The sequence below is a fragment of the Phoenix dactylifera genome, chromosome 5 (assembly GCF_051530095.1).
Source record: "Phoenix dactylifera cultivar Ajwa chromosome 5, Ajwa_hap1_PhDact_Kaust_v1.1, whole genome shotgun sequence".
NCBI lineage: Eukaryota > Viridiplantae > Streptophyta > Magnoliopsida > Arecales > Arecaceae > Phoenix > Phoenix dactylifera.
Genome location: NC_143194.1, coordinates 27,910,967 through 27,935,612, shown reverse-complemented (window position 1 = coordinate 27,935,612; position 24,646 = coordinate 27,910,967). Strand labels below are relative to the sequence as shown.

General features: G+C 39.6%; 2 protein-coding genes across 2 annotated transcripts; both read left to right on the top strand.

Moving 5' to 3' along the window:
- The first annotated feature begins 8,373 nt into the window (after positions 1 to 8,373).
- LOC103695610 (U-box domain-containing protein 10-like) lies at positions 8,374 to 12,480 on the top strand. The gene is made up of 4 exons (XM_008776983.6): positions 8,374 to 8,828; positions 10,329 to 10,445; positions 10,535 to 10,981; positions 11,086 to 12,480. Exons 1-4 carry the CDS (start codon positions 8,400 to 8,402, stop codon positions 12,160 to 12,162), a joined length of 2,070 nt encoding a protein of 689 aa, XP_008775205.4. The 5' UTR covers positions 8,374 to 8,399; the 3' UTR covers positions 12,163 to 12,480.
- A 6,373-nt stretch (positions 12,481 to 18,853) lies between these two features.
- On the top strand, positions 18,854 to 21,559 carry LOC103695629 (uncharacterized protein At1g66480-like). The gene is made up of 2 exons (XM_008777004.6): positions 18,854 to 19,552; positions 21,213 to 21,559. The coding sequence occupies exons 1-2, from the start codon at positions 19,016 to 19,018 to the stop codon at positions 21,255 to 21,257; spliced, it is 582 nt and encodes a 193-aa protein (XP_008775226.4). The 5' UTR covers positions 18,854 to 19,015; the 3' UTR covers positions 21,258 to 21,559.
- Positions 21,560 to 24,646: the final 3,087 nt, after the last annotated feature.

Sequence of the window (24,646 nt, the reverse complement as noted above, 5' to 3'; positions counted from 1 at the left end):
GATTGCAATCTAATTTCTTAAATTGAATAATCTTAATCCTTAATTCTGAATAACCGAAGTAAAAATCAGCAACATTTAAATTTAAGCTATTATTGTGAAGACTTGCTGATTTCTGAAATCATAATAGATTGCATTAGTAGGTTGTCCTGTATCAAATCTGGTCCTGCATCATACTTATAAGGGTTTCATTAGTGACACTACATTTCACATCATCACCCAGTGTCATCAGTGCAAGCCAACCTGTAGTGATATGGAGCACTATCTCAATCAACCTAAAACCCCTGTAGCTACCATGAATTCCATTAGTGACACTACATTTCACATCATCACCCAGTGTCATCAGTGCAAGCCAACCTGTAGTGATATGGAGCACTATCTCAATCAACCTAAAACCCCTGTAGCTACCATGAATTCCATTAGTGACACTACATTTCACATCATCACCCAGTGTCATCAGTGCAAGCCAACCTGTAGTGATATGGAGCACTATCTCAATCAACCTAAAACCCCTGTAGCTACCATGAATTCCGACATTTTGAGGTCTCTCTTAGAACAAATCGTTGCCATGCGGGCTGGAAACAAGGAATTCCAACAAGAGATCCGTGAGCTCGTGCAAAATTCTAGGACCCCTAAATCGCCAACCCCTGTTACAGCCCAAACTAAAATCGGTTTGGTCGCACCACCTGTAGTCCTTCCCCACTCTCCTAGGCACCAAACCCAATACTCTAGGTGTCAACAATTCGGCCATATAGTGCCCCAATGTTCCACTAAGACCTACCCGATTACTGAACCAGAAGTTAGGAACCAAGAGGCCGAATATGTCGAAGAAGTCTATGAACCAAATATAGAAGACTATGAAGAAGACTTTGAAGACGAACCTACAGAATTAGACTTTGTCCAAAATGATTCCCAAAGGGAGACTATTGATCTAAGTACAACCAAGCCACTTCACATCACTATTGTGGAAGAGGTAGTGACAGATATTGAGAGCAAGTCACCTGAATTGGCACTTGTAGCTAAAGATACCCATGCAGAGTCCAACCTTGAACATTCCCCAGTAGTAGTTTCTCTTCTAGAGGAGTTTCATGATGCACTCCCTGATGATCTTCCGGATGCACTTTCTCCAATGCATGATATCCAACGCGCAATCGATCTAGTTCCCGGAGCATCTCTGCCCAACCTTCTACATCATAGGCTCAGACCGAATGCATATGCTAGGACCTGGAATTTAATGTTACCGACAGTTGAGTTTGCATGTAATAGTTCGGTTAACAAGTCCATAGGTATGAGTCCATTCGAAGTAGTGCATGATTACAAACTTAGGCAACCCATAGACCTGTTTTTCATTTCTCATCAGTATAGAGTCTTTGAGTCTGCACAATCAATTGTATCACATCCACATTCATTGCATCGAGAAATCAGCAATTGTAGTCACTTTAATAACTTAAAATATAAATCCTTTGCTGATTTACACAGACGTTATAATGAGTTAAGTGAAAGAGATTACATCATGATAAGAATTAGGTTTGAACGACTTTCTTCGGAAACGTTTAAGAAATTGCAAATTTGTAGTGCAGAACAGTTCAAAATCTTAAAGAAAACCAGTTCGAATGCATATGTTGTGGATCTTCCTGATGACTATGGGATTAGTGCGACATTTAATATTGAAGATTTAGTCCCATACAAAAAGATAATATTCCTGCCTTCCGACCCCTTTATTGATATACCTGCCTATGTTGGATACCCTGCCCTATTACCTGCTGTTGAGCCACCACCTCCCAAATTTCATGCACGCAGAGAACAAATAGAACATATATTGGATGAGCAGGTTATTTCAAGCAGGAACGGTGGTTACCAACGTTACCTTGTTCGGTGGAAAGGTCGACCAAAGTCTGATGTGACGTGGATTTCCAAAGCACAGTTGCAGCGCATTGACCCCGATCTTCTGGAGCAGTACGACAGCCGGCCAGACCTGTACTCGACGGGGTCGAGTTTTTCTCACCCGGGAGGAGTTGATGGGGACATCAGAGCCCTTCATCCAGATGATCCTGAGCCCCCGGATTGAGCCAGACTCGTTTATTTGCATATTTATTTTATTATTTTATTTTTGGGCTTATTTGCATTCTAGGGTTTATTTGTAGTTTATTTTATTTCTGGGCTTATTTGCATTTTAGGGCTTATTTGTGTTATTTGTGAGTTCATTAGGATTTATTTCTGTGTAAGGGGGGTTTATGCAAGTTGTGTATTTGGGCCCTATATATAGGGAACTATTTTCATGATTAGGGTTTAATGAATGATTAAGAATTTCTTTTCCCCCAGATCTTATTCTTCCTCCTCCTCCTCCCCTTCTCTTCTTCCTGTGTCTCTAGAACCTCTTCTTCCTTCTTCCTCTCTTGTTCTTCCTTCTTCTTCTCTTCCCCGCACTGGTGCTGCATCACCCTGCCAAAGAATCACATGAGAAAAGTCAAGCTATGAAGGTTCGCCATCACTGCCTTGTCTTATTTGGATCCTTTGGATAGGAGAAAGGCAAATACAAGAAGGGAACTTTGGGCATGAGAGAAAAGAAGATAAATTAATCAAAGGGAATTTATCCTTTCTTCCCGAAACCTCTTAATCCAAATCCAAACAAAAGGGTCAGAAAGAAGGATAAGATTTAAGCACAAGGGAGAGAAGTTAAATAACAACTATTGTAATGCCTTTCATCAAAAAACCAGCTATTGTGACGCTCACGCATTTGTTAAAGAGAGTAACAGGCCGGGGGAATGAAGGAGTGGGAATGGGGAAGGCCGGCTTGGATGCCATCGCCAAGGGGAGGGATGAGCTGGCTTTGGAGGCACGCGCCATCCACATGCTGGTAGAGAGAGGAGGGGAGCAAGTAAATGATGGCTTCGGAGTCATGCATCGTCTACGTAATAGAGAGGAGGGTATGGGGAAAATGGGTGGGTGTTACCTCAATAATCAAAGCAAGGGGCGTTGGTGGTATCTCATCTAAAATGACTAGCTGGAAGATATTATTTTGATTCTTTAATTTTGTATAATTACTTAAGATCTATCCAACGAATAACTGATATGAGATTAAACACATGTCTGCACGGGTTCTCACATACTCCTCCCATTTAAGCTCTAACGTCCTCACTAGGCTGAGTTTAAATCAAATCAAATCTAATCACAAGCACCATGATCGGATCGTGGTCGGCCCAATAAATCCGTGCTGCAGTGTTCTCCAATTCATATAGATTATGAGCTGAGTCCGCTCTGATACCATTTGCAACAACCCAAGACCTCATCCAAAAAAGCTAGCCGAAAGATATTATTTGAATTTTTGATTTGGTATAGGTATCCAAGATTTATCTGGCAAATAATCGATATGGGACTAAACTCGTTTAAGCTCTGCACATATCCTTACAAGTCCAACAAAGAGAGGTTCCAACAGCGGCCACCTGAACTTAGATACAACGGTCGAGAATGTCAGCATCGGATGTCTGGTTGATGGACTGCTGAGATCTAGCAGCATCCAAGTTTGAGAGGAAGGAGAGTAGAGGGAGGAGGTGGCAAGGCGTGGGGGTGGGGAATGCAGGCATGGAGGCCATTGCCGCATGGAAGAAGACTGGAGTGGGGGGACTAGATGGTTTTGGAGGCACCCGCCATCCACGTGATAAAAAGGCCAGGTGTTACCTCATTAACTAAAGCAAAAGGTGCCAACGACCAAGTTCGTAAGCAGAGCTGGTCATGGGTTGGGTTTGAGCACAAAAAATATTATTTTTTTTTTAAAAAAACAAGCTCGAAATTAATCTAACTAAAAAAAAAATTAGGCTCGAGATCTGGCTCATAAATAATTTTCAACAACGGCCACCAAATGCTAGATACGGTAGTGAGCTGGTGTCGGATATCTGGCAACTGGAGTGCCAAGATCTGATAACATCCAGGTCTGAGAGGAAGGAGAGTACTACAGGCAGAAAGAAGGAAAGCTTGAAGGGAGACTAATACCAAGGGTATGTTAGACCTAAAATAAATTTAAACTCTAATGTGATAGGCAAGTAAAATCACTCTATCAACGGAGATGAGTTGCAGGATCACATTGAGTCAAGAATTATAACTCAAAGAATCTAATTAAAAAAAAATAAATCCAAGAAGGTGTCAGTGCAAATTGGTTAAATAGAGAGATGTTCCTATAATTTTCTCACTGTTTTTTGACCAGTATAACAATTCAAAAATATAAAATATTTTCTTATATGAAAAATAAAAATAGGAAAGAAAAGGTATTAATAACGAAAATGCAAAGTGGGGTGTATCCTTTAATCGTGCCTCTTTGCTTAGCAACTAGGTGTTATAGTTTCAATTCTTAGTTTGTGCATATCCGCTCTCTATAAATGTAAACCAGATATTATATATAGGTCCACTCCCATTTCTTTAAAAAAAAATTTATAATATTCAAAATTTATATTTTTGTATACGATATCACAAATTCCTTCTAAAATTGTTACGACAAAGTACAAACCTTTAGCCCGCTAATTCCCCGCGATTCCTGGCAACGAGCACGCCGCTGCTCGCCCCACCCAGACAGCTGTCGCGAGCTCTCTCTCTCAAATCATTGCTTTCTTTTTACTCGCTTTGTTTTGTGGGCACGAACAAAACATACAGATAGCCTCCTCCAAGGACGCGGCCCACCCAATAGTTCTCCCAGCCGTACTGGCCAAAGTCCTCCAACCACGAAGGCCAAAGTATAATTTGATTTTTTTTAAAATTTTAATAATCTTAATTTAACCTAAATGATACTCTGGTTGTTCTAAAATAATATAAAATAAAAAATAATTAATAAAATGTTGCATCCTACAAGAAGCAACATGAAATATCCTAAAATCAACCGGTGAGGTAAAAAATATAAAATAATACAAGCAATTATATTTAAAGTACAACACACATGTCGATATTTAAAATCTCGTCGAGTGGCGATGCCTCCGATAGATATCCAGATTCAGAAGATATAGTAGCCCACTTCTATAACCAAGCGGCGTTGTAGTCTGGTATGTTCATCCTATAATTAGTAACATGCTCTGGGTTATAAGCACTTTCGGATCTCTCGTGAAATGCCATCTCGCTGATAATACGGTTGTAGAGGGGCCTATCTGAATATGCCGATAGCAACATCCAACTTGATGCTCCAAGCTGCGTAGGATAGTAACTATTGAAAGACGATGTCTTAAACACATTATATTTATATCTGTAACAGTATGGGTCATAGATTGTCCATGGCTGTGGATAAGAGGATTCAGTATACAACTCAAAATCTGATACGTTTATAGATCCTACTCCATGTGCGAAGTCATCTGCAGCTGCATCGTATCCTTCTAAATGATCATGAGGAGCCCGCCTTCTATATACAATCGTATTCTCGTTGACTCTAACAGATCATACAACGTAGTTCCTATCCTGTGTAGTATGTATAAACTCGGACTTACTGGTGAATCGAAGACCACCCTATGATTGTCTCATAAATGGTAGTCACATGTCCTTCACTCTCTTTCTGGCCAGCATATTCATAACCACCAGAACTGTCATCACTATCGCTCCTCGTTTCTGAATCTGAGTGAATTGACTTCTCCTCCGCACTCTCCATGGGGCTTGCATGTGCTTTTTTTTTCCTTTTTTAGTGTGCCAAGTAGCTGTCTACTTATCCTTCGTGCTCTTATCTGTTTGGCTATGTTGGGAGAATGGATGTCACCCTCTCGACTGAGTCGACTAGGTAGCATAGTGGCCTTGTCTAAGCATCTCTCGAGCTTCTCCTTATTATTGTCAATGAGCTCACCATAGATATCCTTCGCTCCTAGAGAATCTACACAGGATCGACAACCTATATGAAGGAAATGACAGGCCTATAATACATATTGTTTGCCACATTCGCTGGGAAGAGCTAAAGTGAAACCAGGATCCAATAACTCGCCACATATTCTTCTTCCTATCCTTCTTTAAAATATATTTAAATACCATAAATTCAAAAAAATATTTTTTACTTCAGAAAATACTTTCGAAATATCTATTATGTACTACCAATGTTCATAATTTTTATATTAATTATATAGTTTTAATTTATTTTTTAAATTTAAAAATAAGTTATATATATTTTTAAAAAAATTAATTTGAGCTAAAATCTATGTAGAACCAGGATGCTACATATATTTTTCTAGGCCCGTGGGTATGCATCAAAGGCTACTTATTTATCTTTTTTTAAATTTAGGTGTAGGCTACTAAGTGCATGATTGCATCAAAATTTGAATAAATTGACACTAAATTTAGTTGGAGAGTTTGTATATCCTAAATATGTTTCTGATTTGATATTTTTTTACTTTTATTATTATTATTATTATTATTAATTCAAAAATATATTTTTAATTTTAAAAAATTATATATAATATAAAAATTAAAAAAAATTATATCATCATATAGATAATCCATAGATCTACAATATATCATAAAATCAAGCCAAAATCAAAAATTTTGGCATGATCTTCTCTTAATTTGCAAACTTCAAGATATTTTTTGGCATCAAAAAATAGAGAGAAAACATATAGGGAGAGAGAAAGCATCCTTAATATAGGGTTGAATACTTCTCCAGTCATGCTAAATCGGCATATTTTTTACTGTCGGAAAGGGGAAAGTATTCGGATATGTTGGAATGGGGAGTATTTGGATAGGTTGGGAAGGCCTAAGAAATTTTTCGAGCCTTCCCAATCATCTTTTAAAGCAAAAGGAAGAGATGAGGGAGGGGGCTGATTCGGAACCGGCCAGACTCGGTGCGATTTTACACGTAATTGACTAATTTGGACCGAGTTCGGGCGATTTGCAATCGATCCGGTTGCGCACGAAATCGCCCGATTTGGACCAAATTTGGGCGGTTCATGAATCACGAACGGTTTCAGCCGGTTTCCATGGGTTCGAAACTGATTTCAGCCTGTTCCAAAAAAAATAGGTGAACCGAGCTGGTCCCCTGTCGAGTTGACTCAGTGTAGGCCGAACTAGGCAGTTCGGCCGACTTTAATTGTAAAGATAAATAATAGTTGTCGTAAATTCAAATTTTTTATTCTAGAAAACATAAAATGTTTGTGATTTTTTTTATTTGGTTGAATCAGAACTCAGGACCGCCACAAGGTTATATGTTAATGAAAAAATTCATGTCAAAACAATCCATAAGGCCGCTTATACCAAGTTATATTGACGGCAATTCGCATCAAACAACAAACTCTGTGCAGCATCATCATTCACAAACTTCTGTAACAAATCAGAAATCGCCAAGTACGGGCAACCGTAGGGCCCGCAAGGCAACTTACCGTTGCCGCCTGAAGTATTTCGACACGTCATTAAACAATAACTAGCTTTTCGTCCACACTTCAAAGCAATAACTAGCTTTCGTAACAAAAAAAAAAAAAAAAAAAAGCAAAGCGCGGAGAGGACCGAACCGCTCTCGCCCCCACTCCTCCTCGTTGTGGAACCTTTTTTGGCTTCGCCTTGAGTGGTTCTATATACACCCCCCCTATTGCTCAGGACACCCCCCAAAAATTAAAAAAAAATTAAATACTCTCTACACCCCCCATTTGCTAAAGACACCCCTAAAAAATTAAAAATTCCTAAATTACCCCCCACCCTCCCCACCCCCTCACCTAAATTGCTCTCTACACCCCCCAAACCCCCCCCACCCCGCTCTTCCCCTCCAAAACACCTCGCCAACGCCCAAAACCCCCCCGTTCCCCCTTCTCCCTCTCGTCGCCGGCATTCTCCCGATCTCCGACCACCTCGCCGGCTTCTTCCGGAACCACCTCGCCGGCTTCTTCCGAAATTTTTTTTTTCACGGTTCGTGCTCCGTTCGGCACTGGACCGTCAAACAAAAGGCTTCTGTTCGGCTGAACAGTGCCGGACAGAAGCCTTCTGTTCGGCACTGTGCAGCCGAACAGATCTGTTCGGTTGAGGGTTGCCGAACAGAAGGCTTCTGTTCGGCACTGTTCAGCCGAACAGAAGCCTTTTGTTCGGCGGTCCAGTGCCGAACGGAGCACGAACCGTGAAAAAAAAATTTCGGGAGAAGCCGGCGAGGTGGTTCCGGGAGAAGCCGGCGAGGTGGTCGGAGATCGGGAGAATGCCGGCGACGAGAGGGAGAAGGGGGAACGGGGGAGGAGGGGTTTAAGGGGGGGTTTGAGGGGTGTTTTTTTTTTTCTTTTCAAAACGAAACGGAGGAGGAGGAAGGGGGGTGTATGAGAAAATTTCAAGGGCAATATGGTAATTACACTAAAGGTTAGTTTGGGTATTTTTTTTTGGTTTTTGGGGGGTGTCCTGAGCAATAGGGGGGGTGTATATAGAACTACCCCTTCGCCTTCCAACTGTATTCTTTCCCATTCTTTATTTGCCCTCCCATGTGCCCCCGCCCCTCTCTCTTTAATATCGATGACGTTGACGTCGCCCGCTTCTCTCTCCGTCCTGCCCGTGACACGCTCCTCGTCCTCCTCTTCGCTATGGCTTCCGCGCCGGAGCTCGGAGCCTCGGCCGACGCCCTCCTGGCCATCGTCCGCCGCATATCCGCCGCAGGGGGCTTCGCCGAAGCCGGGCCCCTACGGGCCGACTGCCTCCGCCTCGCCCGCAAGGTCTCCATCCTCTTCCACCTTCTCGAGGAGATCCGGGACTCCGCAGCCGCGGCCAATCCGACTCCGCCCTCTTCTCCCATGGCGTCCTCTTCTTCCCGGACCTCCCCTTCCTCGTCATTGGCCGATCTGACGGCGGCTTTCGAGGCGGTCGAGCGGTTTCTCATGCTTGCCTGCCGGCCTCCTCCGGCCGGTTCCCCCACTGTAAATCTCTGTTTCCATGGTTGCCAATTGTTTGATGTTTGTTCCGTGAGAGTTTCTGGGGTTAGATTTAAAAACGAGTTGAATTATCATATCGAACGGAAAATGGTGGATTTGTTGCGACTTTTCCTTGAATTAGAGATGACGGAGTACTGAATTGTTTCTGTATGCTATTACTATTCGTGAGTTGGCTGACTGAGTAGTTAACCAATTTTATTCCGTGCTGCCATCAGTATTCTTGTCAGTATGCGGACTCAATTGGGTCATTTCGGTAAACACTAGGTGTGCTATTGAATTTTGGTTTACTAGGTACTGGTATTTAATTTTGGTGCAATTTAGGATCCTGCTATCCCTGCTGATCACTTGGCTAACGTCACCGAGCATTTGCTGTTCTTGGGTCCTAGTATTACAAAGAAAAATGTTGATTTAATGCCGCTGAACACTTTGCCAATATTCCTCTCTTTGATCTCACATTGGGGAGCTACAGAGTAAAAGGGAGGCTGATTTGGCGGTTCTCAAAAGGCCTCATACATATGGTCCTTTATTATTTATTTGTTTGTGGGAAGAATTTTTTCTCATTGAAATATTTTTTCTGGAAAGCTAATGCCTAGGTATATGATGCCTGAAAAAATGGTTTTTGCATATTTTGTTGATCATGAAAAGGTGATACACTATAGAGTGGTTTATATTTGGTTGAGCATCTACTTTTTTGAAAAGTTATGTAAAATACATTTACACTCTTAATAAAGGGAAAGTGCTTACCATATTCTATTTAAAAGCTTAAAGGCATTTTTGAGAAAAAATATCCAAATTTTTAGCTGGTAGAAAATGGACTTTTTCATGTCTCACATGATTTTTTTTTTTATTTTTTTTATTTTAATGAAGTGTGGATATCTCATTCCCATGAAAAAGTTACTTTTCCGTTTCTCTTCTTTGAAAACTATAACCAAATATGAGGCTTTTTTTTTTTTGATCCTGGGTCAAAAACCATAAAAACTCTACCATGAGCCCTTTTTGGGTTTTGTTCGTTGATCCATATTGTAGAAAATATTCTCTGCTAGCTATTCTAATTGCCATATGCATGGACACCATTGTAGCTGCCGACCCAAATTGTTGGGAAAAGTTTAGATGATTATAATTTTATTTATATCATTGTAGTTCAATCCCTAATCATTTACACAAACATACCATACCTTCTATCGATTCATTTTGAATTTGAAATGGATCTTTTCTCTACATATCTTCACAGCATATTACATGTTGGTATGAATTCCTAAACAAAAGTGTTTAAACCTGGAAGTCATGTTTCGATCATTCATTTCATTTTATTTCTTATGAATAATACAATATAATATAACTAAGAATCCTCACATTTAATCTGAATTATAAAAGCATTCTAAAGTCCTCTGTCATGTAATATTTTTTTATTCACTATCATGTTTATCTAACTGTGAGTAAGTATACTGCATCATTTTCTAACTGTGTTTTTGCTTCATCTTCAAGGATATGATCAACAAATATATTGCAGTCCAGTGTCAGTATGTGGCATGGCAATTGGGGAAGGCTCTTGGAAACTTACCATCTGATTATTTTGACATATCAGATGAAGTCCAAGAACAAGTAAGGACTGAAAAGTATGCTTTTTTGTTGCAGGGTATACTTAAAGTTAAGCTGTTCCAGAGTACCAGGCTAACATGACTTCATTGTAGGTTGAATTGGTGCGTGCACAGCTGAGAAGGGCAGCAGAGAAGGATAAATCAAATCTACAAATCTTTTCAGCAATTTATGATACACTCTCCCATGTGCACGGTGAAGAGGTTATGTTGGAGCTGTCAAACTGTCGCAAAGCATGGAAGAATGACAGCCCAGGCCGCGCTGATGTTGATTTCCAGAAAATAATAGTTCTAGTTGCTGAAGTTAATGGAAAGTCTGAGCTTGAGGCCAAGCAAATAGAATCCACTCTGTTGGAAACACTCCAGCAAGCTAGACTTGCTGATCCTGATAAAACTGTTGGAGATGATATCAAGTCCAGCAATGATGCCATAACGACTTTTGATGAAATCAAGAAACCTGATTCTCCGGTGATTCCGCAGGACTTCTGTTGCCCAATATCCCTTGAATTGATGAGAGATCCTGTCATCGTTGCCACTGGACAGGTAAACTAACCAGGATGATCAACCGCTTCAAAAGAAATTTTCTTTTGTATGAACTATTGTTTCTTCTGGGCTAGTGCTGACTGTCTACTGCTAAAATTTTGCAGACTTATGAGAGGTCTTCTATTCAGAGATGGATCGACTGTGGCAACCAGACGTGCCCAAAGACTCAGCAGAAGCTCCAAAATCTTATATTAACCCCTAACTATGTGCTGAGAAGTCTTATCATGCAGTGGTGTGAAGAAAACAGGATTCAGAGACCACATGGATCAACCAGTGGAAGTTTAAGAAAGAGCAATGGATCTTACCATGAAATTTGTGGGGACACAGACAAAATCGAGGCACTGGTTCGTAGTCTCTCAAGTAGCTCCATGGAGGAGCAGAGGTCTGCTGCCGCCGAAATCCGATCGCTGGCCAAAAGGAGCATGGATAACAGAATTCTGATAGCAGAGGCCGGAGCTATCCAAGTTCTTGTTACTCTTTTATCGGCGGACGACCCAAAAATCCAAGAACATGCAGTGACATCTATCTTGAACCTCTCGATATATGATAACAACAAGGCAATAATAATGCTTGCTGGAGCCATTCCTCAAATGATCAAAATACTTAATTCTGGAAGCATGGAGGCGAGAGAGAATGCTGCAGCAGCCATTTTTAGCTTGTCACTTGTGGATGAGAATAAGATAACCATCGGAGGCACACCAGGAGCAGTTGAATCATTGGTCAAGTTGCTCCAAAATGGTAGCCTAAGGGGGAAAAAAGATGCTGCAACAGCTTTGTTCAACTTGTGCATTTATCATGGCAACAAAGTTCGTGCCGTGCGGGCTGGGATACTGACACCTTTACTTGATATGCTAAAGGATCCTTCCAGCAATTGCATGATAGATGAAGCATTGACAATATTATCAGTTCTTGTGAGCCACCAAGAGGGCAAGGTGGCTGTAGTTAAAGCTAACATGATCCCGCTTCTAATAGACCTTTTAAGGACTAGCCAGCCGCGCAATAAGGAGAACTCGGCGGCCATATTACTAGCTCTTTGTAAGAAAAATCATGAGAACCTTGAATGTATAGTGCAGCTAGGTGCTCTTATACCGCTAACTGAGTTGGCAAGAAGTGGTACAGATAGAGCCAAGCGTAAGGCTACTTCTCTGCTCGAGCATCTGAATAAGTTGCAGACACACTAGGTGAGTTTTCTTTGCAATTGTTTTGTTTGTGCTGTATAAGTTTCTATAATTGTTTCATTTGCGTGCAAAACCAGTGGATGACAAGTCATGTATACTGGTTTGTGAATTAACTTCATTCTTTACGAGAGTCTGTGAAGGTTTCCTCTGTATCTTCTTTTAAGTGATGTTGTGCGATTTCATTCCGGGAGCTGGTTGTGGGATATGAAAAATTGGCATGATCTCCACTGTTCTTTGCATCTGCTGAACATTTGTAATAATTTTTTTTCAAGTTATGTTGCTTTTTGTTGGAATCTTCTGCAATGAAACAACCTTTCACAATTGTGTAATTGTCTGTCATCATCTTCTAGATCAGTGGATTCCATAAATGCATGTGGAAGTATAGTATGAAGCAGTATAGAGAATCCATGTCTACTTATTGAATTGAATTTGTATTTGGTCTGGTTGCCTATCTGACCAGCCAGACAAAAGCTGCGGGAAGACATGAGAGTGTTTAATCCTCACCTTTCTTGTCTTCTGCTTTATTTGAGGGTTGATACACAAAACCACTAGGGAGAAAACAATGAAAGCCCCACATTTTTGTGTTCTATATGAGCTTTTAGAGTGCGGTGTTTAACTTAAAGCTTCACTTTTCCCTTGTTAATGTTATGCAATGTGGAAGCACTGAAGGTGTATTGGAGATGGTGCTGCGAGAATGGCATTTCTAGGTGCCAGAGTTAAGTAATCAGGTGTCTGGTTCAAATACTCTATGTTTAATACTTATATTATATAAAGGTCATGACCGGATAGACCAAATGGTACCATGGTGCAAACACTAGAGGTTTGGTATCTGCTATAGGTGAGAGTTGATGTATGGACAGAGGGGGAAAGATGGATGTGAACTATCAGTCTTTCATTCCTAAGTATCCAGATACCAGGGCATGCTTGGTCGGGAGGATTTGGGCCCCAGAATAAGAATAGGAATGGGTGAATCCTATTCAAGTTTTTTGGTCAGAGAAAATTCCATTCCGATTTAATAAGAAATAGAAATACTTCAATCTCTCAAAATCTAATTTTGACTTTTTTCTAGTTTTTAAATTCCATTCCGATTCTTGTTGGAAATTAAATGTATTGAAGAATATGGGCATTTTAATTCCCATCCCCACTCCAATCCATTCCGATTTTGATTTTGGTCACGAACCAAATACACCCCAAAATCTATTTACAAGGATGTGATTCAATAAATTAAAATCCAAAGTTTTTTTGTCATTGGGAAAAATCCTAGAATTCTAAAATCTACATAGCTTTATTGAAGATCTTCCATCACATTTCTTTTGCCTTCCTACTCTCAAAGGAGATATCAAACAGATAAGTTGCCAAGCTGTTTGAGAATTTTTAACAAGCCGGTAAATGCATCACGGTACCCCAATGGCATGAATTTGAATTCTCCTCTAAAAATCATACCATGTGAGATTGCATAATACCAAGGAACGATAGTATTGTCGTGACATTTGTGATGTTACTATTCAACCTTGATCCTCCAATAGTTGAGCAGGAATCCCTTCACATTAATTTTGCATGATGTCACTGCTGCTGTCATCTTTAGAGAAATTTGAAGCTGGATGCTCCAACATATCACTATCATTTTAAAATTCTTCCTGCATTTCTGGCCCTACTGTGGTTGTCACAGGGGAACTATTTAGATTTCAGCTTCTCAACGTTCGCATTTGACTGCTTGCAAAGTGTTCATACTTTGTTGCCGAGAATGGTATGCTGATATGGATGGGTCAGTTTGTTTAGGTACGAAAGCTTCTTTAGCACATTCAACATGTTGAGGGTGGCAAGAGTTTTATCTTCTTGTCATATACATCTAATGGAGTAGTCTTTTTTCTTAAGTACCTGCAAGAAATTAAACCCCGTTTATCTCATGAACTCAACGAGCTCAAGTTGAGTCGATTACTGTCTCCCTCTCTCTCTCTCCCCCCACCTCTTATTTTTTCTTGGTCGTGCGAAAAATGCGTGAGACCGAGTTCAGTGTCTTGAGCTACTTTCATGGCATCTTGCGAGATCAGATCGACCGTAAGGATTCAGCTTGGACCTCGTTTTGCAAGAGCTGTTCTAATCCCTGAGTTTTGGGGATCGGTCAAGGTTTGGAATTCTGGACGCACCTCAACGGTTTTTCCGGAACTTGAGATAGCCAAATAGCCAATCCCATCCCTTGCGGATAAAGCTAGTGGCGAAGGTGCAAGCAAAGTGCTACTGGAACTGTTCAAAGTCTCAAAGCAAGCCAAGTTTTGGACTTCTAGATGCAACTCAACTATTGTTTGGAACTTGAGATAGCCATTCCCATTCCCCGCAGATAAAGCTAGCTGGTAGTGAAAGTGCAAGTAAAGTGCAGCTGCAACTGGTCAAAGTAACAAAGCAAGCATGAGACAACCAGTAGTGAACGCGTGACCACCTTTCATCCAACTACCATCTCTTTTTATCCTGTAAAAGCTTTCACTATAGTTTGGGTGGCCGCCCACTGGAAGAAACATGAGGGAAATCTCCTTTTGGATTTGAAACGATGGGACATCATCTTTGTGTCATCCTAGCATCGCTCCAAGGTCGTTGTGCAAATGTTGTTTAGACCCTAAGTGCTTAATAGAATAGTACTCCTTCAAAGTTTTTGCATTCTTTTAAGAAACTAAGATCTCTGCTCATAGAAGATTGCAAAAAGACTACCTAGAAAGCCAACTGGTTGTGTTACCTGATTAGAATTCTGTGGGAAGTCATGTTCTATTGGCTTGCATGAATGGCTGATGTCTATGTCTGCAAGTGTAGAATACTGCTTATGTTTATGGCCGAAAACCAACTCCAGTTATGAGCTTCAGTCCATGAATGGACTTTCAAGAAGGATGACTGCAGACTTGTCTTCAGACGGAGGCACATGCATGGGTTCTTATTTAAAAGAACATCACTTCAAATCGTACCTTGGAACTGAACGGTACGATGCTATAAATTTCTCTTTCTTACTCGCTTACAGGGTCGCATGGCTTCTAGATTCAGTTGCCCGTTTTTAGTTAGCACTGTCCATTTAAGATAAGGGATGGGACTTCTTCATGGTAGTTCGGATTAATTGGACAGCTGTCCTTCCTGCTCAGCTAAATTCTTTATGTTGTGCTAACTGTACCTATTATTTCATGAGATTTAACCTTCTTCTTCATTTGCCACAAAAAAAAAAAACTTCTTCTTTAAAAAAAATAAAGAAAAAAAGAGAAAAAAAAGGGGGGAAGAAGACAACGAGTGGGACTAGGCTCCCATACTGGCAATAACTCTTTCAAGATATCGAAGTTTTAAACGTAACATGGGTCTTGTGGTTTTTCTTCAGTAAAGAAATGGCCTAACCCAATGCAGTTTTAGTGGGGCAGGAGTAAAAGTATATTTATTTTAAAGAACAAAAATATCATTAATGATGTAAGCCAACTAATGTTGCATAAATTGCACCAATCTCTTTATACCATGTGAGATGGAAATAGCACGCGAGCTAAGCGATGTTTCATATAGCGTTATCTCATAAATTGCTACTAGAAGAATAGCCATGAGCACTTCCAATAGTGAGGCAATATTGTGAATTGTCTTGGGATAAAATGACATGCCATTAACTTTGGGCTAATAGCTCTAGCTCCTATTAAAATTTGAGTCAACCACAATGGCACATGATTCCTACTCAACCAATACTCCTGCATTTACGCCATACAATGTGGCATGTGATCCACCCATGGAATTTTGCATCTTAGCTTTAGCATAAGGCAATTTAAAATTTTGCGCAAGATGGTTATTTAATAGCGACTTCACGTTGCTAGATTCAACCGAATGCATCCACCTATGGTTGCGCACAATGTCACCCCACTATGGGCATAGACCAATATGTCATCCACTCACCCGGTGCACTTTCCTCTCAATCACTACCATCCACTTAAACATAGGGTGAGTGTTGGTGATAACACAAGGGAAGAGTGGGAGCCGGTCTCCACGCCTATAAAGTAAAATTTTCGGATGACTTTGGGGATTAATGTGAAGCATGCCTTGAAAAAAAGATACAATATTATTGGTTCTTATGTTGCACCACCGATGACCATAATTAATCGAAGTCGCTAAATGCACACAATTTACACAATCATCTAAGTAATTGCTGTAATGACTTTGCCAGCATCATGCTTAAAATTATCCTAACTATATAAAATTGAAAGGTAGTGAAAATAGATCTCTATATTGGATTATAGACATTAGCTGAGGCAGAATTTTATTATGTAATTATTGTTGTAGAAGAAAATTATTTACAAGGTAGAAAACATAATTAATTTCTATTAGCACAGAAAATGAATTGCCTAATCTTTGCGTTCTCATAAATCGTGGTTGACCGTATGATGAAGATATCTTCCCCCCTCCCTCCATCTAGTGTGGTTGGCCCCCTTCTCTCTGTGTATCTTCATTGTTGGTAGGCGATTGATCTACCGACATCAATGATGCAGTCTTGTTTTCTCTTGGCATTCTAGCAGTCTAATTTTGCATGCTCGGATCTTCCTGTAGCGAGCTGATTTGCAATTTGAAATTTAAGTTTTGAATTTTCAAATTTGATTGCTACTTAATGATTGTTCTAGAGTATTTTGAATCTTGAATTTAGGATCTTTGTTTGATGATATATATAAAAATTTAATGAAATTCAAGTGGGGATCTCCCCCTTCTTTTCCATGAGACAACAAACTATATGATGAAATTGTATCGGGAAATCATTACCCACAAAATCTATGAAGGCTCTTCAGTCACTGTCCAACATCCAACCAAAGCCTTCTCAATCTTCCCCCCTCCCCCTCAAAAAAAAGAACATGCAGTCAAAGCAGCCATCTTCCCCCTCTGGCAAATTAATTATTACACGGTCCAATCTAGCAAAAAGTAAGAAAGACACGATTCCTTTTTATTTTATGAACAGAAAGATGAGTAATAGATATTTATTCATGCCAAGTCAAAAGAGATGAGTTCAAAATTCAAAGCCCTAGGGATGCTAGTCAAGCTATTATTACTAATTTCTCCAAGTAGGCCATGTTCATAGTTGGCGAGGAGTCAACTAAGTTAGGTTTGCTAGGTAAAATTAGGCTCTAAGATCCGTAATTGGAATATGTAGAACAAGAATAAATGAAAGTTTATGGCTCGGCAACAGTCTGAACCGAGGTTTATGCGAAGCATCTTCTTGAATAGGACAAGCTGATTGGCCTTCTTTTCAGTGTGAACTAAGCCATGTCATGGAATAAATAGCTATAAAAAGCATGCTGAAGTTATAGCAAAGTTCACATTTGAAATAAACAGAACCTTATTAAAAAGAACATTAGAATGAAAAGAATATTGATGCTTTGAGTGCAACTAGGTGAAGTGGTAAACTGCTGGTCTGGAGAATTGGGTCATTACCATAGGTTTCACTTGATATCGAAAGAACCATTGCTTTTTGAGGGCGTCTTCTGAAGAAAGAGCTACTCTTGCACGCATATTTTAATTGGATGCACATAATTAATACATAGATACACTTAACAAAGTAATGAAATATCATCATGTGAGTCAAACTTAAAGTCTCTGTCCACTACATGTGTGGAGCTGAAGGGTGCTACGTATTATATTCAAGCCTTGTCGGCTTTTTCTTTGAACAAGCCCAAGTCCTTTTAGTTTTTAGTCTAGCGAAATGCACTAATTAATCCATGTAGTAGGAAATTTCTTCTCCATACTCTCCATTTTCTTTAGTGAAATGCACATTCTAACTCTTTCTAGCTGTTGTCTTTGAAAAAGAAACAAACCAAGAAGTGCGCCAATCAATTCCAACAAACAATAACTCACACGATTAGACAGAGTAACTAGAAGGAGTTTAGTTTGGTTTTCCTATGTAATGATCCACTTCGCTAGGGAACCCAAGCCATGGTAATCTCCAGCTACTCCAATATATCACATCAAATCAATAAAAAAATGCTAAGCAAGCGCTGAAATTGCTCTTCTAATACTTAAAACTATATAATTTGCTATTTTAAAGAACTCATTTAGTTCACGGAAAGAATTTTTACTCACTGAAATATTTTTTCTAAAAAGATAATTTCTGAAAATATAATATTTGAAAAAATAGTTTTGGCATGAAAAAGTGTCATATTTTGGAGTGACTTATGTTTGTTCGAGTAGCTATTTTTTTAGAAAAATTGTATGAAATACTTATTATATTTTTAATAAAAAAAATTTATTAATGAATTTTGATAGCTTAAAGATATTTTAGCAAAAAAAATTTAATTTTTAATAGGTGAAAAAGTAACTTGTAAAAGATCCAAGCTTCCTTGATCTCAAAGTATCTACCGCAACTTGTGATGGAGCACTTACGAAACGTGCAAGACAACCTTGGTGTCTAAATTTTACAAGTCAAGCAGTTTTTTCTTTTGTTAAATAGCGGTGAAGATTTATCAATCATTTAACAAAAACAATTAAAAAAAATATTCACGTAAAATGCTTTCACATTTCGTAATCCAACGTTTGAACGTACCACCCCCCTTCCAACGGCCAATTAGTAGAATATAGTCGACTCCCAATCAACCAAAAGGAGGAGCTTCCTTGCTGGCACCGGATCGCTACAACTCGACAGCTATCCAAACTTGGCTTCCAGCAAGGATGAAAAGAAGACAGAAAAACAAAGGAAGGTGATGGGATTTGCCGAGCCAAATGAGAAATAAAACCACTGAAGCTTCCAACGTCAAACCACAACGATTCCATCCCCACTTCCATCGATAACAATCAACCACCCTTTGGTCGACCCCACATCGCCCTCCTCTTTTTATTCCCACTTGATGCTCCTGACAGGAGGAGGAAGAGGATGGGCAACGTCATCGGCGGGAAGAAGAGAAGAACAGCCAAGGTGGTGAAGCTGGATGGCACCACCATCCGGCTCAAACTCCCGACTCAGGCCGGGGACGTGCTCCGGGATCACCCGGAGCACACCCTCCTTGAGGCCGAGGAGGTAAAGCGGCTGGGCGTCCGGGCCCAGCCGCTTGACCCGGACCAGGCCATTAAGCCGCGGAAGCTCTACGTCCTGGTAGAGCTTCCCCGGCTCCAGGAGCGGCGGCTCCCCAGGAGGGCCTGGTCCGGGGCCATCCACATGAGTGCCAAGGACCGGTTGGAGAGCCTTATGCTCTCACGCCGGTCCGCTTCGGACCTCACCCTCGCCAAGCCCTCGGTGGAGACCGTCGGCGAGGGAGGCGTCCGCATCCGGATGAGGCTTCCCAAGGCCCAGGTGGCCAAGCTTGTCGAGGAGAGCAGTGACAGCAGCGAGGCAGCCGAGAAAATCGTGGCTCTCTGTGCGGCGAATGGGGCAGAGACGAGCGCTGGGAGTACCGTGGAGCGGCCCAGGGAGGTATAGCTAAAGTTTATACACCATCGCTGTCTATAACAATTTAATCGTTCATTTCAAATATCTCGGCCTGCAATGTCAGCTTTCATGCATTGTAACAGGGTTTCCAAGTATTAAAATTCTTATTCTTATTATTATTGTTATTTGTTATTATTTGGCCGAATAATTATTTAGTTATATAGGTAATTCTAGAAAAGCAAAGCTAGAAATGTCGCAAATCTTCTAAATGATTTTTCTCTTTTTTCACATACTCCTCGAGAGCATTGAGGTATTCTTTCATTGCCGTCTTTTAGTGACCTTTTTCGGGATCCGGCAATACCACCGTTGGGTTCCTCCTGATGATTCGTCGTCTCTTTTCAGACGCCCTACCATCTGTGGGATCGCGTTCTTTTTTTTTATAGCAATTTCTTAGTTTTCGCCACGGGGCGGGAGGTGGGGCAGGGTAATAGACCTCCCATTCTCCTTCACTTTTCTCCACGCATTGTACTTCCATCCAAAGAAACTTCAACCCAAGATTCTGTCATCACATTCGATCACTCGTTATAAAACTCCCCTTCTTTGATATCTGGCTGTCCCTTCCCCTACAGCTGGAAAGATTGAGGGCTTCATAAAGGTTGCGTATTTTTAGAATACACATCACGAGCCAATGAAGAGTCTCGTTCTCAACTCTCAAGCAAGGCTCAAGGTACAAATTGTTAAGCTCATACCATTTGATCAAAGTTCCTTACTCCCTCTGTTTATCCCACGGTTCATTTCTGTTTTGCCTTGTTACCAGATCTTGAATGCATACAGCTGCATTCAACGTCATATGCTTAAATCTTGAATAATGTAAACGTGATCATATTTGATCGAGCTAGCAACCTCCTATCCAGGATTAGGAGACGAGCATAAGATTGGAACGTATTAAGCTTGCGTGTCCAGCTAAACCATGCATTAGTTTATTAAATTTTCAACAAATAAACGGTTTCAAATGATGCGGATGTCAAGCCGTTATTTGCTTCTAATCTTTTCTTATGCCTTATTCAACAAACTTCTGGTTGTCCTGGCAGATCCTAAACTGTTGGGATACATTTCTAAAACTAGTTATACAAAGCATGCCTTTGCCTTCCTACTGCAGTTTTCAGAGGCTGTATCAGTTCATCAAGTTTATGATGCAGTCATGTGAAGTTTGACAAATAGAGTCTTATGAAAGTTATGCTCAATTTTCTTTAGGACCACTTAAGATTTGATGTGCACGTAGTAAGAAGAACATCTCTGATATTGTTGGCTAATTTATCTATAATCTTCCTTCTAATCAGGCTATACAGTTTTCCAAAAAAAATTTCTGTGAGTTTTGTTTAAAAGATTGAAAGGATGAAAAAAAGCTCATAATAGAATGGATGGCAATTCATAACTCTTTTTGCAGACATCCGCAGCTTCACTTGTATTACACTCGCCGCTTGCTCTGTTTTCCTATTTTCATTATATTCATTCAGGACTCTCTGTTTACATATAAATTACTCTTATTTAACCATGTGCTGCTGTTGCTTTCTCTCTTTTTTTATTTAAAAAAATAGCTAGAAGGAATATAACCATTTATATGTTATAATTTGAGGCTTCACTTATTCGTTTTTTGAGAATAGTGACTTTGCTTAATCTTATTCTTTCCTTATTGCTGCTTCAGAAACGAACAAGATTTGTGTCAAAGGTTGATGAGATAAGGGGATAAATCCCAGGATCATGAGACATCTTTGAGCTACAGGAATGTAGAAGAGGCAGCCTAATGGCGCAATTCAATCATTTACACAGCATGTGGGTTGAGAAGGAGAAGCTTCCTACCACCCGCAATTGTTGCTCGTATTCTTGTTGCTAGTCATGTGCTACACTGTGAGGATTTTTAATGATTAAGAGGCAAGGTGCAAACCTTGTGAGGAGTTACATAAACTGGATGTCATAGTCTTCTTTTTTTCTCTTTTCTGTAAATAGTATTATAACCAGTCATTCAAAAGCATTGCAACCATGATGCCACTATCTTCTTCTTTTTTTCCTTCTTGTGTGTGCGCGCATGCGCAAAGGCTTATGATTTTCTAAGTTATGGAATACTTTGTATAACTAGTCAAACAATTTCAACCATGACCTAGCACGATACGCTAATTATTTAAGCATCGGAACATAAAATATACCATTCGCATGCAATGACGAATTATGGCACAATCTATTGCATCATAACTCATGATTCAGTCTTCTTGTGTGTGTATGTGTGTGTGTGTGTGCAAAGGCCTATGATTTTCTAAGTTATGGAATACTTTGTATGACTAGTCAAACAATTTCAACCATGACCTAGCACGATACGCTAATTATTTAAGCATTGGAATGTTAAATATACCATTTGCATGCAATGACGAATTATGGCACAAACTATTGCATCATAACTCATGATTCAGGGCGCACAGATTAATATTTCAATATGAATAGCACTGACCAATAGATTGACGAGTTTGGTCGAATGCTGCTGTTATGTGTTGCATGCTGCTTCTGGTGGTCATTGATTCCTCACCATCTTGAGCATGCACAGAATTAGATACTAAGGTGCAGAAAATTTTTTTGAGGGAAAATAATATCGCATGATCCCTTTGTTTTCATCTTACCTCTCTTCTTGGTTAGATTTACTTGGGCTTAGTTATGTTAGGTCATTTGGGTCAAATCTATTGGATCTATGTATCAGGCCAAGTTCAATCCAGTTGGCCTAGTTGAAGTAGGTTGAGCTGAATTAAATCAAGTTTGGCCAGATATAGTCCACCACTGAATTGAATTAATCCTCTCGCAGTATAGGGTAGGTAAAGTTGAAATTGTGTAGTACTAGTGCAAAGAACTTGCCATATTTGCTGTCAATTACTGCAAATCAAATACTAGAAAATTGCTACTTTCATTGGGGTAGGTCTAGTGCCTCTCCACCTAATTCCTCAATCTCATTTGATGCACTTTTTTATTTGCTAAGAGATTTGACATTCTTTGAGAGTGGACTACAAGCCACGCATCTCCCTTCCTCTTGTTTATGTATGCTTTCTTTAGTAGATTTTGTATGGAAAATCTATTTAATTAACTATCGGATTTGCAAGAAAAGATCAGATTTTTCTTCTTTTTTCCCTTTTTTTTTTTGTAAAACAATACATGTTTAAATATTTTGGACAGTTATAACCAAGCATGAAGCGGTAATAGTCTAAACAAATACACTTTAGATGATCAAATTAATACCATCTTTTTATACAAAATCAATAATTAAATAATGATTTATTCAAAATATATCTTTCCTTACTCATTTCAAAATAATGAAGAAAAAGAAAAAAATGTAAATGAGTTCAACAAAGAAGAAAGTTCATCAAATTTACTTCAGAAAAATTTAAAACTTAAACTTATCATTTGAACTTACAGAATACAGTCAAAGTGCATTGCAACTCGCAAGTGCCAACTTTAGAACTTAAAGAAGTATGTCTTTGTGTGGACATCCTCCCGAATCCTATGATCATATTTTGATTGAATGCCCCTTCACTATGTCCATTGGCATCGCACTTTGCCGTCAATTAAGTGTTCCAGACCCGCCCGACAAGTTCCAGATTGGATAAGAAGGTACTTTGCAAAAAATTTCTTAATGACTGGTCTATGATTTGCAGCCAGAAAGATCTACCAAGAATTGCTTCAATCTGGACAAAATAAAAAGCTGATCCAGCTCTAGTTTAAAAAGCAGAAGATGCTCTTGAGCTCTGCAGAGATTGCTTGGAGGTATATCTTTTCTTTCGAAGCAATGCTGAAATAAGATTGCCTTGTTTTGGAACACTCCTGCTGCTGACATAATTGTTCAGAACACTCCTTCTCTCGATGCCTTATCTATCTTGTCTAATTTCTAGTGTAATAAACGGCTTTAAATTCCAGTTGACTGTCTCAATTAACGGCCTTATCCTCCTGCAAACCGCATCCCCAACATCACTGTGATCCTTGCTGCTTCTCACTGTAACCACCAAACAGGACCATTTGCCAGCATCTTTTCTTTGGTTTTTCTTTAGTCTTCTGATCTGACTTTGCTCTTTCTTTTCCCTTCGCTCACAGATGAGAGTGGATTAGCTCCTGTCAATCCTCCTCTTAATCAAAAAGAAAAAAAAAGGTGTTCTCTGAAAATATATTTCTTTGTTTAATGGACAAGCGGGTCATTCGACCAGTGGACTTAATGGAATGAATGTGAACTTGGAGAAACTAAAAGATTTTCATAGGTGTTGGTAAATTCTGGCTCTGAATGAATGTGAACTTGGAGAAACTAAAAGATTTTCATAGGCAGCGATTGTAGGTGTTGGTAGATTCTGGCTCTGATCTTCTGGCATTGGAGACTATTCCTAATAAACTTGAAGCACAGCTTTGCTCTCCTTATTCTTTTATTTCATCATAGAATAGAAGTCAGTATATGATACAATTTGAGTAAGTGATGCATCTCTTGCTTCATTTTGGCAGAAGTTAACTAAAACAATTGAAAGACTAAAAAAGATAAAGGCTCACAAGTCCTTATCTGGTTTAACTTTAACTCTGATGGTAGCATTCCACAATATCTTTCAAAAAATAAAAACGCTCACAATTTCTTATTTCTAACAGCTCTCAGCTTCAGGCATGTAATTTGCAGTTTTTAATCCCAAAACAGTTCAAAATATGCTGGTATTCACGTTTTTGCCTTTTAACAGAAGTCTATTCCTGGCTGGGACTTCATTTCATAAGTGCAATATGAAATGCTAACGTTGGTGAATATTTGAATAGAACTTATAAAAATTTGACTTGTTTACATGTCTGGCTGCCAACCTGATATAGATCCTTAGTCCTTCTTATCCGTGCTTGGGATGGGCAACACAATGTTAGATGTCTAATAGAAGTTTTTTTTTTTGTTATCATGAGCCTAAAAAGTTTTAACTCTGTCATCTAACTGATGGCAGGTTGATGATATCATGACCCATTGAGTCTATGGGTTAACTTGATACCGTCGATGCTTTATATTTTTTCATTTTTTGCAACCTGTGTTCAGGCTTTGTCTGTGGACCTTACAGGAAACAATCTCAGTTAGTAATTGGGGTGCTTTGGTAG

Excerpts from the sequence above, each read along its gene's own strand:
- LOC103695610 (XM_008776983.6), top strand. The coding sequence starts at position 8,400 with ATGTGCCCCCGCCCCTCTCTCTTTAATATCGATGACGTTGACGTCGCC. Across the intron at positions 8,829-10,328 it reads CTCCGGCCGGTTCCCCCACT|GATATGATCAACAAATATAT; the intron begins GTAAATCTCTGT and ends TTCATCTTCAAG. Across the intron at positions 10,446-10,534 it reads CAGATGAAGTCCAAGAACAA|GTTGAATTGGTGCGTGCACA; the intron begins GTAAGGACTGAA and ends ACTTCATTGTAG.
- LOC103695629 (XM_008777004.6), top strand. The coding sequence starts at position 19,016 with ATGGGCAACGTCATCGGCGGGAAGAAGAGAAGAACAGCCAAGGTGGTG. Across the intron at positions 19,553-21,212 it reads CCGTGGAGCGGCCCAGGGAG|AAACGAACAAGATTTGTGTC; the intron begins GTATAGCTAAAG and ends TTGCTGCTTCAG.